The sequence below is a fragment of the Sminthopsis crassicaudata genome, chromosome 3, assembly GCF_048593235.1.
Source record: "Sminthopsis crassicaudata isolate SCR6 chromosome 3, ASM4859323v1, whole genome shotgun sequence".
Lineage (NCBI taxonomy): Eukaryota > Metazoa > Chordata > Mammalia > Dasyuromorphia > Dasyuridae > Sminthopsis > Sminthopsis crassicaudata.
The window spans coordinates 597,701,505-597,719,321 of NC_133619.1; the positions used below are offsets into that span (position 1 = coordinate 597,701,505).

At 35.5% G+C, this 17,817-nt stretch overlaps 1 protein-coding gene across 7 annotated transcripts in view; it reads left to right on the forward strand.

The window, feature by feature from the left end:
- The window catches only part of CCDC30 (coiled-coil domain containing 30), a 134,794-nt gene that overhangs the window by 56,702 nt on the left and 60,275 nt on the right, over positions 1-17,817 (forward strand). For 4 of the 7 annotated variants that reach the window (XM_074305469.1, XM_074305472.1, XM_074305473.1 and 1 more), the window contains 2 exons: positions 3,000-3,154; positions 9,673-9,916. The exons of the other annotated variants lie outside the window; for them this stretch is intronic. In XM_074305469.1, coding sequence (XP_074161570.1) covers positions 3,000-3,154; positions 9,673-9,916 — 399 coding nt within the window. The remainder of the gene's footprint in view (positions 1-2,999; positions 3,155-9,672; positions 9,917-17,817) is intronic. 7 annotated transcript variants of the gene reach the window in all.

Genomic DNA, 17,817 nt, shown 5'->3' on the forward strand with positions numbered 1-17,817 from the left:
ATGTTGGAGTGATTCTTTTTTGAGAATTTATGGAAAATATGGACAAGAATCAAGATCAGAATGTGTAGTAGAATTGTGATTCACACTGTTGAAGTTAGTACTCACATGATAAAATCAAAGTTACAGCTGAATAAAGTATCTGTCAGTATATTTCCATACCCTCCTTCATGCAATCTGGTTTATTTTTCTCTTGTATGAGGTTAGGCACATTTTTTTAGTTCAATTCAGTCATTTTTCAATTAGTCCAACTTGTCTAGACTCCAGTGAAATTTTCTTGGCAAAGATACTGGAGTGATTTGTCTGTACTCTGTATTTTGCATCACATAAATGGCCCTAAAATGGATCTCTGAGCTCATAGATTTGGAAAGTTCTTTCTGTGACAGAAATCAGAACCCATCCATGCCTGCTCATCCTTATGTGATCCTATGAATTTTCCTCCTGGGCATGGAAATTTTCTCCTTAGCATGCTTGAGGATAGCTTCACTTTTTCCTGAAAATTACAGGATACTGAATGTGAATATATACTAATGAAAAAAGTTTTATAAATTAGCTATTTAAATTGCATTGTCATAATGTGGATTCTCCATCTACTTAATTTTTTCTGTGTGGATCATTGGGCCAAACTTGTTTTGAACATAAATAATCAGATACGGTATAAGGCAGGAAAGCATATTCACTAAAAGTCTTTAACACTATATTGCTTTTCAGAGTATGTTATTCTCCCTTCTGCAGTTTCTGGTAGGTACAGAATAGTCATGTATGATTTGAATTTATTTTCTATTAAATTTAAAGGGTTTTTTCCTTGATAGCATGAAAAAATTATTGTTTATTATTAGAATTATTAAATTTCACTATGTTTCTTAGTCTAAAGAATGTTTTTTCCCCTGGAGACAATTCGTAGATTCTTTGGATTAATACTTTTTTTCTGTATTCAATAGTTTTGGTCAGCTTTCTTTTCTTTCTATAACTTGTAATATTTCTTGCATCATGGCGCTGAGGTTTTTTTGACATGTTTTTCTGGGAAGTATGTGATACTTAAGTTGTTTCTTTATATCCAGTCTTTAAGATCAGTGTGTTTTGCTTGTTTAAAATCATATACTTTTTTTTCACATACTATTTTATATCAATATGTCCATTTTCTCAACCTGTTCTTTCTTTTACTTCTTTTGAGATACTCTCCACTATGGATTCAAGTTTTTTCAAATTTTTTTCCTATCTAAATTCTTCTCTCAAGATTCTTATTTCTCCTTTGAACCATTCTGGAAATTCTTGTAGAGTTTAGCACTCTCTTGGGAATTCACAGGATTCTGTGTTTTATCAAGTATTGACTTCATGTTCTTTGCCTTGAAATATCTATATCTATATCTCTTATATTTGTACTCTTAGATTCCTTGGTAGTCATCTTCCTCTTGATTTTAATATCTTCCCTGTTGGTTTATCTGTTTGCTCTAGGTTTTTAATTGAATTTTCTTTTTTCTGTGATTTTTCATAGTTTTAGTCTTTTCCCCTTTATCTTTCCTTACTGATCATTTTCTGATTCCTTCCTCTTTGATAGAGGGTTTGTTTCTCAGGGTCAGACCTCAAAGCTATCTCAACTTTCTCTCAATTGGGAAATTCACTTTTTTATGACCTTAGTCTGTGACCCAAATAACTTTGGGAGGGACAGGACTGACCCCATCTGGGAGCCATTCCCATTTCTCTTCAATCCAGTGAAGTCTCACACAATGGGCCTCTGCCCATCCCCTCTCTTTTTTACTTCTCTGGCTTGGCTTAAATAATATTGCCATTTTCTGCAGGTTTGAGGTAGGTATTCTGGGCAGAGTATCTGTCACCTTGAGGTTTCCTAACCTTTGGATTAGAATCTTCCCTCTTATATATCTCTTCCTGCACATGTGGCTGGATAGAACAGAATTCCTCCATTTAATATAATATAACATTTGGGGACAGTCAAGGCCAGTATAAGACAGCAGAGACTTCAGATGGAGGGAAATCTTTAAGCTGGTCACAAAGTGCACCCTGCCAGAGTGTGGAGGCTGATGGGGAAGGGATACCAAGTGACTCTTATGGAATAGCATTTCTTACTGCTAATTTATAATGCTGTTGCCTAGTTGGGCTTCTTGCTTTCCTATCCTATGGAGACAGCTGTAATTTCTCAATGTCTGGTACATAATTCCTCTTTTGGGTTGTTTTTTTTAAGAATTAGTGGGAAATGGAGAAAAAAATGTAGTCATCCAGCTTGATAGTCATGTGGCCCAGAAGTTTACTGTGAAAGAGGTGAATCTAGTGCAGAGTCAAGTTAAAGAAGTATTCTAGTGGATAGTAAAGTCATCTCTCTTTGTAGATGACATTGTGCTGTTTGCACCAAGCAAACTGTAAACTGTAGAAGCTATTGGAAGACATCTGTAATGACTTAAGAGCAGAAAGTAGAGCTCTTAAATTTTTCACATGGTCCACTTCTCCATATGTTTCTCTTAGAAGTCAAGCAATTCTAAGAAGTGGTCTATTTGTATATATCAGTACTTTTAAGAAGCTATGATTTCATAATTATAAATACTTCCTCTCCCCACTACAGATTGCAAACCCTATTAGACTTAATAGAGTCTCTATAGGTTTCTGTGGCCCAAATTACATTACCTAATGAGTAGTGCCTACTGATGAGACTCGCTGAACTTATTTAGACTGGTCCCTGAATAACACATGAAGATTTAATCTCTAGTCTCAAAATCAGACCCTACTGAACTTGGCAGAATTTGCCAAAACTCAGAATCATCATCACATCATGATTAGACATCAGTGGAGGCTTGGTTGTACAATAAGTCCAAATCAGCTTGAAAAGATCTCTGGTAAAATAATGACATCCATGTGGATTATATGTCTTTGGGTTTGAGGGCATAACTTCTCAAAACAAGAATTGCACAGCTTTTAATAGAGGGCTTAATTACATAGTTTACAAAAGAGTGTAAGATAAAATTGCTGAAGTTTTCACTTTAACTCTACAGGTCTTGAAGGTTTCACAACAATGTGAGCACTTAAAACAGTTAGCTATGGGGGTAAAAGCTGCAGATGATAATGAAATGACAAATCCAGGAGTGTCTAAAGATCATATACTTGAAGAACCAAGTCAGAGCCTGAGGGGAGAAAACCAGCAACCATGGTAAAGTTAGCAAATGTTTTAGTATGAATAGCATTTTAAAAATTGCATTTCATTTGAGTGGATCATTCCTGGAATTTCACTTTTTCTTGGACTTTACAAATGCTAGTGAATAGGCCAATTAGTTATAAAGTTTGCCCAAATATTTTTGTCTAAATTTTTTTATTATATCTTTTTATTTATCAGACATATGCATGGGTAATTTTTCAACATTGACCCTTGCAAAAACTTCTGTTCCAACTTTTCCTCTCCTTCCCTCTACCCCTTCTCCTAGATGACAGATAGTCTAATACATGTTAAATATGTTAAAGTATATGTTAAATACAATATATGTATACATATTTATTTTTGTCTAAATTTTGAGACCATTTTTGTAACTCTCTTTTCTTCCTCCAGGGTTTCTCCATTTTCATTAAAATCCTAGACTCGGTAACAAAAGTGTTTGTTGCATTTTACCTTGGTTAAATGCTTGGTTATGTTTTAAGATCAATAAGACTGACACAAAAGACATCTAAGTCACAACTGAATTATAACAATGCAATGGGACTGATTGAGGCTCAATCTAATTTGATTATACCACATGAAGTGTGGCCTAGGGCCAGCCTCAGAGGAGGTGCCAACTAATTTTCAGGGATAGAAATTGATAAAAAGAAAACTTTGGGTATTGCTAGGCACGTGACTGACCAAGTGCTATTACCTAAGATCTATTTACCAAGTAGATCAACACTTAATGCTGAGCATGGGATATTTTGATGACTAGATAGATTGGCAACTGATCAGAAAAATCTCCAGAGAAAGATGCAGTTTGAAGTAGGGGAGAAGATATTCTTGAAAGGAGAACAGGATGAACAGTATAGGGCAGATTCAGGGTACAAACCAGTTGAGTGGTTTGACTTAAGAGGTTTCCCCTGGTGGAAGGGGTGAGGTATGGGAGAGAACTCTGGAAAGGTAGATAGGTGCCAGGCTAAGGAATTCGGACTTTATACTGTAGGCATATTGAAGGAGAGGAATAGTTTTTTGCATACTCCTTAGTTTAATTATTATTACTAAAGTTAGGAAAGAGCTAGATTTAAAGTTTAGTTCTAAGTGGCAAGTCACTTGATCCCTTTGAGACTCAGTTTTCTTATCTATAAAGTTGGGGGTACAATGTATGTTATAGGATTGTTGGAAAATAAGTTGCTTTGAAAACTTAAGAATTATTATCATTTTTCATTATTAATATGTTCACATTTTAAGTCTTATCTGTAATTGTGTGTTAGAAGGTTTTGCCCCCTATTTTAAAAATTATGTAAGGCATCAGTCAGAAAATGGAAGATTTTACAGAGCAGGGGCTGCTTCTTGGACCCTTGAAATCCAATCACATAAGAAGTTATCTACTATAAATATCTGAGTAGTAGATGTAGAATTATGAAGGAAGATGAAAGGTTAAGTTGAAGAAGCAGTCACTTAGAGATTAAGTTAATGAGAGCCTCAAATGTTATTAATATTAGTTTCTTAAGTACTGGCATTTGTGTGATAAAAATAATATTTCAGGAATATTGGTTTAAAACAAGTATTTAAGATTTAAGATAAATAGATTGGGGAAACAATATAGATGGAGGATGCTTCGAGGTAGTTCATATTAAGATATAAGCTGAACTATTAAACTCTTGTCAGTTCTTTACAAATAATTATCTAGCTATTGCTCAAAAATCTTCCCACTGCCTCCTAAGACAATCCGTTTCACTTTTTAATAGGTTCTGATAAGAACCTAAATATACCTCTTTTCAATTTCTGCCTATTACTTTAGATTTGTCCTCTTAGGCAGAATTAAGAATAAGTCTTAATCCTTGTACTATATGCCAACCTAGAAGAAATTTACTATATTTCTTTTAAGACTTCTCTTTGAACTAAAGGGATGTGATCATTGGATAGAGATGCATGAATGAAATTAGGCAGGAATCATTTTGTGATTAGCTAAAAGAATAACTCACTTCTGGACCAATGTATACAACAAGACAATCTAGGGTTGGACAGATTTGACCACTTTAATCGAGGAACTCCAGTCAAGCTCTTGGGAAATAATATCTTAGCATGGTAGTTCCTATGTAGTGGTTGATTCACAAGGATGGTCCAAGGATTAATTAATTAATTAATGACATCTTAAGCAGTAAATAGTTGCTCAATTATATTACAAATGTATTCTCTCTCTGGAATAATAAGCAAGTGCCTATTGGAAGTATTTTAGGTTTATATAAGTGTATAGGTTTGTATTATTATTTGTAATATTAATTTAGAGTTTGGGGGAGCAAGTTATCATTGGAGTTATTGCAAGTGCTTAATGAATAACTCTAAAAGGTTTTTTTTTTTAAGTCTTCTCTATCTTCAGGCTAAGTATGTATTGATTGATTTTTGCAGTACAATTTATTCATTGCCTCTCAGGGAGTTGTTAGCATTTTTATTATTTGTGATGTTATACAAAATTCAAAATGTCTTGGTAAGGCTACTATTCCCAGATATCCAGAAAAGATAAGGAGTTGGATGACTCAGAGACATTGAAATAGCAAGTGGCTCAAGAGCTAGTGTCAAAGAAAATTTGATGAAGCAGCAAAGCTTATCAGAAATGATGGACTTGGAGAAAAATGAAATAATGAAATAACTAGCAAGTGTGAATATGGAAGAAAATATTTATCTGGGAAGAAGAAGCTGGCATGCACCAGTTTTTTTCCCAGGTATGAAGACACAAGTTTTGGTTTATGTAGTTTTCTAAATGATTATGAACAAATAACTTAATTAGTTGCCATATCCAAGTGTTGACACTAATCAATTAAAGCAAGAATAGGTAGTGCTCTGTCAGGCTATATTAAGGTTGATACACAGAAATCCTAATCCTGTATAGGATAGGGTAAGAGTAGGTCAGGAAGCTAGCATGAGATGAAAGAAGAGGCAAAGGTGACAGATATAATGAAAGTCATGGATAAGAACCTGTACTGGGGTGGGGATAGGGTGGAGCACTCACCAAATAGACAGATATATGGTCAACAGGTCAATTGGAATCAGAGGTTTTGAGGAAGTGAGATAAAAGGCCAGATTGAGGCTAGAGGGTAACCGCCAGGTTTTTCTCCCCAAGGACAAATTGCATTAACAGATGCTTGTGGTCAATTAACCAACCTTTTAATCCGGAGCTCAGTTTTTTGAGTAACCTTGGTTTATCTAAAGAGGCCCCAGGGCAGAGGTCTGGCTCCACTAGGACAGTAGCTTCATCTTTTTCAGTCAATTAATTCTGAGTCTGACTGTAGGAAATAATACTGTATCCTCAGGGTAGAAAGATCTTTGCCAAGTCCCAGCTGGATGCACAGTCTCTTGAGTCTGCAGGGTTATTACTATCTAATGTGTCAACTGTGGTTGGAGGCCTTGTAACAAGGCCTTAAGAGGAGAGATGAAGTTTGGGCTATATGACCTTTAATGGCCTCTCTGCCTTCCTGTTTATCAGCAATATTTATTAAATCCCTGATGTGTGCCAAACCTTGTGTGCTAGTTAAATGGACTGAAGACCAAAGCAGCCTACCTTCTTGGCACTTGTCTAAGATTTTGTGATAAGTGGTTTTATCAACTTACATATTCGTGTTAGAACTCTTTGTTTCACTCTGCTGCACACTACTTGATCCTAATTTGTCTTTCTTCAATGTGTGTCTACATAGTTTGTCTTTGATTTTTAAGGGTTAGAACTGAAGTTTTATTAGCAGTCAGATGAAAAAGACCAGAGATGGCTAAGATCCAGAAAGAGGACCCACCAGGATAGACCAGGACATGACAGAAGAGGTATTGATAATTGATCTCAGCAGCAGACAGGTCTAGTAGCTGAGGCTATTGGGAATGTCTAAAGCAGTAGATACAGCAGCTGTATAATCTTGGCAGTAGGTCAAGTTCAGATAAGACAGATGGTTTATATTAGTGGTAGAAAGAGGAAAGAGAGGAGTTTTGTCAGCATCTCTCAAAAATCAAGCCAGAGAAATTGAACTTTGGAGGTAGGACTTTAGGTGAATAAAGCTGGACTGCAATCCCAAATAACACAAAACTAAGAAAGGGATTTGGATATGAGAGAATAGTATAGAAATATAGTTTGTTGTATTTGATATATAATTTTATGCATTGATTACAAGGAATAAAACAAGAGCCTGATTATTAGAATTTAGAATATAAGATTGTTACAGCAAGCTGCAAGAATGACTTGATGCTGATCTTTGGAACTATGGATCTTGTCTTAATCACATATTTCCTATGTTAGATTAATCTTATAGCTTAAAACAAAGGCTATAAGTGGAAATTTTGTTGCTGGGTCAGTAATTTTACTAAGTATAAAAATTTCCATTTATTACAATTGAATTTTATTTTATTTTATTATATTTTATGGATCATTTTTCTATCAATATTTTGGCTTAAATCCCTCTATTGCAAACTAAATTTACTGTCATCTGCAGATTTAACATAAATTCAGTTCAGTTCTCTTGTCCATATCACTTTAGAAATTATCAAATGGTATCTACACCATGACGTTCCTGGGGAACCTCATTCTTATACTTCCACAAGTTGATGCTGTGACATTAATAGACACCCACTGAATATGATACAGTAAACATGTCTCTGGGTCCCAACTAAATATATGGTTTTTAAAACATCATTTTTATTTGTTGAGAAGTAATCAGTAGGATGAAAATGAAAATAGAATTCCCTTTTTCCTTCCTTCCTTTATAGTTCTGAGGAAAGACCTACTGTCATTGTGTCATGGAAGAAAATGTAATTGCTCTGTAGCAATTCTTCATTTAAGAGGATCCACTGATTTGTGATTTCAAAGATACTTTTCTCAGCACTTGATCTACAATTTGGTTAAAGTAGCTTCTTTTCCTTTTTAAATAGATAAACTCAAAATATGAGTAGCTCATATTTTCTATTCTTAAAGGACTTAATATGTCCCACACTGGAATAAAATTTTGAGGGGGTGAAGAGTTGATGAGGATTTGGACAGAGGAGAGAATTACAAAGTGAATAGAGACTTCACTAATCATTGTTACAACTGTCTTCACATGGAGGCTACCAATATTTATAATTCTCACAATATTTTATGTAAATATGTATTTGGAAGAACACATGTATCAGCCTATGGAGTATATTTCCCCTTGTGGGTATGTACAAGTTGTATCTACTTAGGTAGCCTTATAAAGTTTGCCTTGTACTTTAGAACCAATGGACCTTAAACAACCTTATTATCTCCATTTCCTCTCATACTTCATTCTACACTATCCACTTATCTCAGGGATATCTATCCCCAAACATCTGTGTTACTTCATGTCTTTTTGTCCATCAAGCCATAAATAAAAGAGTTTCATGTGTCCACATCAACCTTTACCTCATAGCCTCTTAGAGAACATAAAAAGTTTCTAAAAGTAATTAATGGGAAATTATTTTGTATAAGCAAGCAAGTACTAAGAGATAGAAAGATAATTCATACTTCCTGTACTTGGTGGGTTTCCAGTCCAGGCTAATGGGAGTTATTACATATATACAGAATGGAATATTATATAATTGCTATGTAATAGCTTTAGTGAAAAATAAGATGTAATCAGAATATGACATGTATGAAGTGCTAGGAGAGGTCAGAAATAAGAAAATATTTTTTCATAAAATATTTCAAAGAAAATGTATTTCCTCTTCCTTTGCCTGGTAAAGACTAAGAACTATCGTTAATATCCTTCATTTTAATCAAAGTGATATATTGTCTGTAACTCTTCATCCCTTTGACCAGTATATAAATCCTTTTATGATCATGTATAGGCATGTTTTACATGCATATTCACATTGCTTAGATTATGAACTTTCTAAAGGACTAGAATCCAGTGTATTTATAACACCACATCACAGTTCTATATATAATGAATATTCTTCTTATGATGTTGGGAATAAAGGTCCCATGAGTTAATTCTTTGAGGAAAACACTAAATTTCTCTTCATGGAAATGAAGCAGCTCTGTACATAGCTGCAATGGTCCTATTCCCTAGATATTCTTGGTTATGTCGTAAATAGGGTGAAGAAGGAAGGATGATTTCAGTCTCTAAAAGCCCCCTTTGGTCATTTTTCTCTGGATGACTCATAATTCTATTAGTATATGCTCAGAATGTCAGCTTAAAAAGTGAAAAATGTAGCCAGATGGATTACTTAGTGTCACATAATCCAAAATAATTTTTTTTGCTGAATTTAACTTTTTAAACAATTGATTTTTCAAATGAATTTATATGCCCTCAAAAATGGCATTCTCTGGTTACCTAAAACATAAATCTTGTTGGAACTGAAAACCTTAGAGGGGGCAGAAGGACTCTATTATTTTCTACAATGTACTGCTGCCCTTTACATAGTTGGCATTGAAAAGGGTATCTGCTTTGTTAATACATATAGTTAGTAAATCTTGCTCCCAACCTTTATTTTTTTCTTTATCCTCTGCTATAATAATGAATATTTTGAATGGTTTTTGTTACATTTGCATCAAGTCCTGAATTAGCAGAAAGTAGCAGACAGATGGACATGCTAAAGGAACCAATGAAGGGGGACACTTATCCAAAAGAGATGGAAAGGGAAGAACATCCTCAACAGGAACAAGAAGTAAATGCTGAGAGGCAGCAATTTAATAGCAAGTCTGAGGAGGAAAAGCTTAGAGAAGAGTTGAACCAGCTGAGTAAACACTTTCTCCATTCTCCCAGTTCTGGAGATAGTTCAGATGACAGTAGCAAACAGGTATGTTGCACCACTAGTGAGAAGAACATAACTGTAAATAAATGTCACTACTCACTTTCCTATAATCAGCTATGGATAATAAGTTATTTTGACATCATCACTGCCACCAAATATTTATTGAGTAATAGCTATGTATGTGGCATGAGTCAAGACGTGGAGTGACAATGAGAAGGGATAAGAAAGAATGATCAGTTACAGAAAAACTGCTATGAAACTTTCTGGGCATCTTAATTTCATCTTACCAATATATCGTTTCCATAATTTATATAGCATTTCCTCTGATTTCATTTATTTATTTGCATTTTTGTGATGATATCCTGTCTCCCAAACTGGGTTGTAAGAGAGCTCTTTGAAGTCCAGCCCCATGTCTTATGCCTCTTTGTATCTCTTCCATTTAATTCAATGTTTTGCACAAGCTTAATACTCAATAAATATTTGTTGAGGATGATAATATTGGAATATATTTCTATGAATTTAAATCCTCTAAATCCTCTAAAGACCTGAGGATTGTAGGTAGCAAATCGACTCAGAATGTTTTCTTTAGAGAGCAATAGAATCTTAGAAGGAAGGCTCCTCACGGTTTATCTATCTAATCTTAATTCCTGATAGAAGCATGACTCTTGCCTATAACTTCTCTGGCCAGTGGTCATCTGACAGTTTTATTTGAAGATTTCCAATAACCAGGAAACTTATTATTCTAGTGTATTTGAAAAGAGCACTGGATGCAGAAACAAAAGACCTGGGTTTAAAGCCTGGATCTGATATAAACTGTATTATCTTTTAGATATGTTACTTTCTCCCTCTATTCTCATCTGTAAAATGCTGATAATGCCTGGTTGTTACGAGGAAAATATTTTGTAAAATCTTCATTGTTTATGTGAATGTCAGTTATCATCAATATTACCTTCCAAACACAGTCCTTTCCATTTGTGATTTGCCCTGAGAGCTCTCATCATTAGCAAATGTTTCCTTCTGTCAAGCAGAAAATTGAGTAAAATGTCTGCAGAAAGCTCGACATGAGACCCTAACTAAGCCATATCATCCCCAAAGCACTTATAGATGAAATTGGGAGGAGGCCAACAAACTGACAAAAAATGGAAGAGAACTTCTAAGATAAATTAGTTTAATAATTGGTGACAGAAGAACCACCACATTTGTTTCCAGCACTTCAGTGCCTAATCAGCAGCATGGGGGAGCAAAAATGTTTTAGAGAAGTTGGAGATGGGAAGAAGAACGGGACCAGAGAGGGACTCTCATAAAAAGAAAATTCACAAGTGGAGGAGATGTTTTTCCAAAACATCAAGGGATTGTTTCCAGTGTGTCTGAAAAAGAGAAAGACACCAAATATTTAATGGGGAAAAAATAACAGAAAGTATAATTACCAATGATGATAACCATTAACAATGGTGGACATTATATAGAGCTTTACAATTTGCAATGTATTTTATGCACACTGTCTCAGTTGAGTCTCACAACAACTATATGAAGTGAGTGGTATTATCTCCCTATGAATAAATTGAGGCTCTGAGAGATTAAGGAAAGCAAACTAAGCCCTACAATGTGTCAGGCACTGTGAGGTAGACGAATACATACACATATGTATGAATGCATATGTGTATACATATATAAATATAATATAGAGGTAAAAGTCAAACACTTTACATATATTATTTCATTAGGTAAGTGACTTCCCCTTGGTTACAAAGGTAGATAGAGTCTGAAACTTTGTATCTCTAGCATCTTACACGATGATTGGCACAGACTATATACTCAATAAATATTTGTTGAATTAAATTGTGATAGGATTTATATCCAGATATATTCCAACAGCAGGTCCAGGGCTTGCTCTTCTGCTCTCTTTTATATTTTTTTAAAATGCGTCATTAGCACTCTATGCTCCTTTTGGGGATATATCCAACCATAACGCATCCCTATAAATAAATAAATAGGTACTCTCTTGTAAGATATTAGTCAAATAAAACAAATTCACAGTGTCTGTGTCTATAAATGTATGTTTCATTCTAACGTCTAGTCCATCACCCCTCTGCTAAAAGGTGGGAAGCATCCTCATTAAATATATTTTGTTCATAGTCAAAGATTTGATTCAGAAATTAATTCTCTCTGAGAGAACCTGCTGTTCTTGCCTCACCTTCTGAAGTCCCTACCTTGCTAACTAGAAGAAATGACAAGAATGATCTCTGTGCCCCCTAGAACTTCACTTTAATGAGAAGAACATCAAATACTTAGAAATTATTTTTATATTTCTTCTGATGATCATTTTTCCCATATATGTTGTCATAAGTAGGTGATGGACATTCTGTCTGACAAATCTTTGAAGGGTCACTGTCACATCCTCACCCCATGTCTCACTCCATGAGGATAGCTCATTTCCTGACTGGTTATGTCACATTGATCTACGCATGCATTCATGCCTCTCAGCAGAGTCACCTACCATCCATATGTGTCTCTTCTTCCCAGGGCCAATAACAGATGTCCTTAATTATAATGACATCCACAAATCTGTATCATTTCATGGAGCATGAAGAGCTCTTTAATTCAATCCAGTAATGAATACAACAAATATTTATTAATGTATATTATTAATGTCCTAGATATTGAAAACACATAGATGAAAAAAGGCATAGTCCCTATCCTTGAAGACCTTACATTACAGGAGGGATATAAGACATACACAAATAACTATGATAGAAGTTAGAATGTGAAGACTACTTAGCATAAATCAGAGAGGGTTAAAATGTTGGAAGTTTAAGTTTTATTGAAATCACTGGCTGGCTGGATCAAGAAAACTTTCATGGAAGAGATGCCATATCTTAGAGAATGATAGCAATAGGCAGAGTTTAGAAGGGAATTGTGGCAGGAATGGAGGTATGACTTACACAGATAATGTTTCCTTGTCATTAAAAGGGGGCTAATAGTACCTGTGTGACCTCTATCATAGGTTTATAGTAAGAAAAGCATTTTGTAAAATGTTCACCCCTGATACATATGTGAGTCATTTAGCCACAGGGATAAGTTTTTCAGGTCAAGCAGTGCCTTGAAGACTCTCCTGAGGTGCAGACGAATGGAGTTCTACTTTGGTGAAGCAAACATTCGTGTCAGCAAAATGACAGATCCCTTAAGTATTAGAGCCCATTTTCATTAGAGTATCTTTTATTTAAGATGTTCAGATTGCATTCAAAATCTTTCTAGTACATTTTGTAACTGAAACTACTTCTTTTGTTGATTAATTCTTGATTTTTTTTTAGGTTGTGCATTTATGTTTATTCTCAGTTATGGGGAGGGGGTTCATTGTTCGCTTTAACTAAAGCTTACCTTGATTTGGTTATTCAGTAAAATCTATTTAATTTTTCCAAATTTATTACCTTTTCTAATTGTTTCCATCCTTTGGATCTTTTCCTTTCTCTTCACTCATATTGCTAACACCCTATTTCTACTTCATTATTTCCTGTAGACAACAGTGATAGCCTTCTAATTGGTCTCCCTGCCTTGAAGCACCTCCCCTTTTTAATCTGTATTTTACACAACTGCCAAATTATCTTCCTAAGGCCTAGATCAGACAACAATACTCTTCAGTTTAGCAACTTCCTACTATTTGATGAAATACAAATTCTTTAGCCTGACATTTAAATTCCTTCATGGTCCAGCTCTAACCTATCTTTTCCAACCTTATTTTTCTTATCACTCCTCTTCATTCAATCTACATTCCAACTAGCCTAGAACTCAGCATGCCACTTCTTACCTCTCCACATTCCTGCAGATGGTATCTGTTGCCTAAAATATCTACCTTCCTCACCTTTCCCTTTTATCCTTACAAATAAAGATCTGAAAGATTTCCTCAGTTCAAAATGTTCTTTAGCTCCTCTAATATTCCTAGAGTACTTCATCTGAATCCTTCGTTTGTCGCCCCCTCTCTCATATTTTACAGACAAGGGGAAATACTGGACATAAACTTTACATTGATTTTATGAGAAGGTATTTTATGATAAGATATCTTATACTGTTCTTGGGGAAGATGAAAAGATTAGCCATAAGTATTAATACTATGAACAAATGGATTCAGATTGTACAGGAAGTCAGGTTCAAAGAGAGTTAGTTATTAGTGGTTTTGGGTCAGTACAGCAGGGGGGAGTTATTCACCCAGCATGTTGAACCCTTGGTTAACGTTTTTTTTCAAATTTTTACCAATAAGTTAGATAAGTATATAAATAATATTTTTATTAAATTTACAGATGATCTAAAGCTAAGAGGAATAGCCAGCTACCCCAGTGGATGATGACTGGATTGGACTGAATATTAAAAAAAAAAAATTCAATAGAGATAAATGTAAAGTCATATATTTGGTTACAAATAATCAACTTCACAGGCTGAGGTCTGGATAAATAGCAGTTATTATGAGAAAAAAATCTTCCTGCAAGCTCAGTCAGTGTGTGACAGCAGTGTGATGTGAGAGCCAAAGAAGCTAAGGCAAATCTTAAGCTCTAAGAAAGACATAAATAACTTCCAGAATTTTGATAAATTGGAAAGTTTTCAGAAGAGAGTCTTCAGGATGATAAGGGACTTGGAATTCATGGCAGACAAGGACTGGTTGAAGGAATTGGGAGGACACAATAGCTATTTTAAAATATTTGAAAGGATTAAATTGTACTAAGTGCCTCCACAACCAGGGGCAATGGGAGGAAATTGCAAAGCTGCATATTTAGGATTGTTCCAGGAGAAATTTCCTAAGAATAAGAGCTGTCCCAAAATGGAATAGATTGTCTTGAGAAGTGTGGGTTCCCTTTCCTTGGAGGTCTTCAAGCAGAAGTTTATGACTACTTATCCACAATGCTTTAGTGAGGAATTCTTTGGTATGTACTTAGGCTAACTGGCCAAGATACCTTCTGTCTTTCAAATTCTGTAGTTCTGTGTTTGTTTGACATATGTCCTCCATCTTTACTCTAGTAGAATGTAAGCTTCCTGGGGGCAAGAATTTTGTTATTCTCAGAGTCTGAGAGTCTGAAAACTCCAGAAATCTTATGCGTAGTAGGCCTTTTATAAATGGTGTTTGAATTGGAAAACTCTATAAGCTTTATGTTGCTATTAATTAAATACATTGGCACTAATAATATTAGTCTAGCTACATAATAGCTAGAATAAAAGTTTCAGAATGAAAGCTGAATACTAGGTAAGTTTTTATTGTATATTATTTAATATTTATAGTGCGGGTATTATATCCTTCCTTCTAGATTGTAAGCTCCATGAGAGCAGAATCTATGTCATCATGATGTTTGTATGTCTTTTAAGGCTTAGAGCAGGGTTTTTCCACCAGATCAGTTCTTAATAACTGGTTGATGAATGAAAATGTGGAATAGAGGAGGCTGTGAAGTGAAAAAGAGTTGGGGCCCAGATGGACCAGCAGTGCAGAGCGTGTGCAAGAGTATAACTAGAGATCAGACCAGATAGGAAGCTTTGTGGAGGGTCTTGAATCCTAGAATAAGGAGTTTGCTTTTTATCCTTTAGGCAATGGTGAGCCACTGAAGGTAGGAAGACTATTGTGACAACTACGTGAAGGAAGGATTGGAGAGGGAAGAGACTGGAGAAAAGAGAAACCAATTAGGCTATTATCATAGTCCAGGTGAGAGGCAATGAGGACCTGAATTAGGGTGGTGGAAGTATGAGTCAGAAGAACCACACACCAATGAATCTGGACTGGCTCAGAAGGGACAGATTTCCTACCACTCAAAGATTTTCAGTTCCATTTAATAATGATCCAGTATAACTCCTTTTCTTTCTGTTCCAATCTTGACACTGGTTTAAATTTCCTTATTCTTTTTTGTAATATTTTCCTTTCTGTCTTTTATTTTGGGAACATATCTTCCATCCTTTAGTAAACACTCATGTCCTGATGATCTGAGAAGAAGGATATACCTCTTGCTTTTAATAGCTCATTCACATTTAATATATCCACAGCTTTCTCCTGAGAAAGACATAAAAGCCATTTAAAACAAGTGCCAACTGAATTGACCCTTTTAAATATGCTTTGTGGGCCCCCTTCATCACTAGAGAGGATCACATCTTTGTTATTCTTGTTCTCTGTACTCACAGAGACCCCAGTCATTTCTCTTATGGTGTAGTGTCTTGATTTACTATTAGTTACTTGCTTGTTATCTTAACTAGGAAAAATGATCACTAACTAAAAGGCTCTGTAATAATTGTTAAAAACCTTGCCCACTGCCCCAAACATGCCAAAAGGGCTGGTTGCTACAGTCCATAGTTATCTGGGAAAGAACCAGTTTTCCTCTATACTTCCCTTCTCACACTTCTGCACTGCAAACATTGGCTGCTATTGCTTCTCTGTTCTGGTAGCTTTGCCTATGATGGGGCATCCTTTTTATAAGATCAGTCAGTCAAGTATTAAGCACTAAGTGTGTGGGGATACAAGAAGAAAGAATGAAACAGACCCTACTAGAACTGTGCTGATCTCCAAGAGTCAAGGCTTTAGATCTAGAAAGAATCTCAGGAGTTATCCATTCCAAATCATTTTATTTTATAGGTGAGGAAATTGAAACCCAGGTAGGGGAAGATGGAGGCTCTGTCGCTAAACGCTGTAGAGTGGACTTGTCCCTGGGCTGACATTCAACAAAACTAATAACCTGCCCTGTGGCTGCTTGGGAAGAGAGGAATGCAATAACTACTAGTTATATATATACTAGTTATAGTTAGTTATAGATAGTGTTTTATCAGTATAAATGCCTCCTACCTATTTTATTTATTGGAAAGTAGAATGGGACTGGGCAGTTAGCACAGTCCTGTTTGTTATACAGCTACAAATGAACAGAGAAATCATCTGAGTTGTATATCCTTCTGATATAAAACATGCTTTGCTTCCTCTTCCATGTGTTATCTTAGCAACATCACTGACCTTCTCTGAGCTTTCCTTTGCTCCCCTGTAAAAAGGAAAAGTTGAATTAGCTGCTCCTGAGGTTCCTTCCAACTCTGTGCTGCATCTCTTTCAGCTCTGAGCTTCTGTGTATCCCCTTCAGTGCAGTGTTTCCAGTTTTCCAATATGTTTAATCCTCAAACTGAAGATGAACGTGGCTGATATACAGAGATAAAAGAAAGACTGGAGGGGAGCAGATTATGAAGACCTTTAAATACCAGAGTTGTTTACATTTGATCCTAGAGGTCAGATTGAGCCACAGAACTTTATTAAGTAGAGGAGTTATATGATCACAACTGTACTTTAGGGAGGTCATTTGAGTAGCTGGTAGAAGATGGATTGGAGTGGGGAAAAACAAGTCTGGGAGAACAATTGAGAGGTTATCACAATAGTGTGGGCAAGAGGTTGAGAGAAAAGGACATATGCAAGTGATGTTGTGATACTAGAAAAAATATGGCAACTAACTGGACATGTAGGATGAGTGTGTGATTGAGATTATGGAATGTATTGTTGATATTGTTGTTATAAGGGATATGATTTCAATGTGGAGTCACTTGGGCAAAGTGGTCTTTATGACCACAAACATAACAGTCTGTACCATTCTGCTGCCCTGACTCATTCTGATTCTGGGCCAAACATAGAAATATCCTCAATTTCTGATTAGACAAGACTCCTGGCCAACTATAATGGTTGTGCATTGATACTTACTCTTGGAGTACTCACTTATCAATCCCAACCCAATTTCTAGTCCTAATTAAAAACCCTTCTGCTTGACTCTTGTATCAATAGGCGATTCTATGAAATTTCCCCACCATAACTGGTGATGGGAATGTGAGTGGTCCGCGGTCCTGTGTGGCAAGATCTTGGTCTATATGTGTTGCCATATTGTGTGTCTTTACTTTAGTTCTTGCTTTCTTGCTTTGTAATAAAGCTTGTGTTTGTGCATCTTCTTCAGTATCAA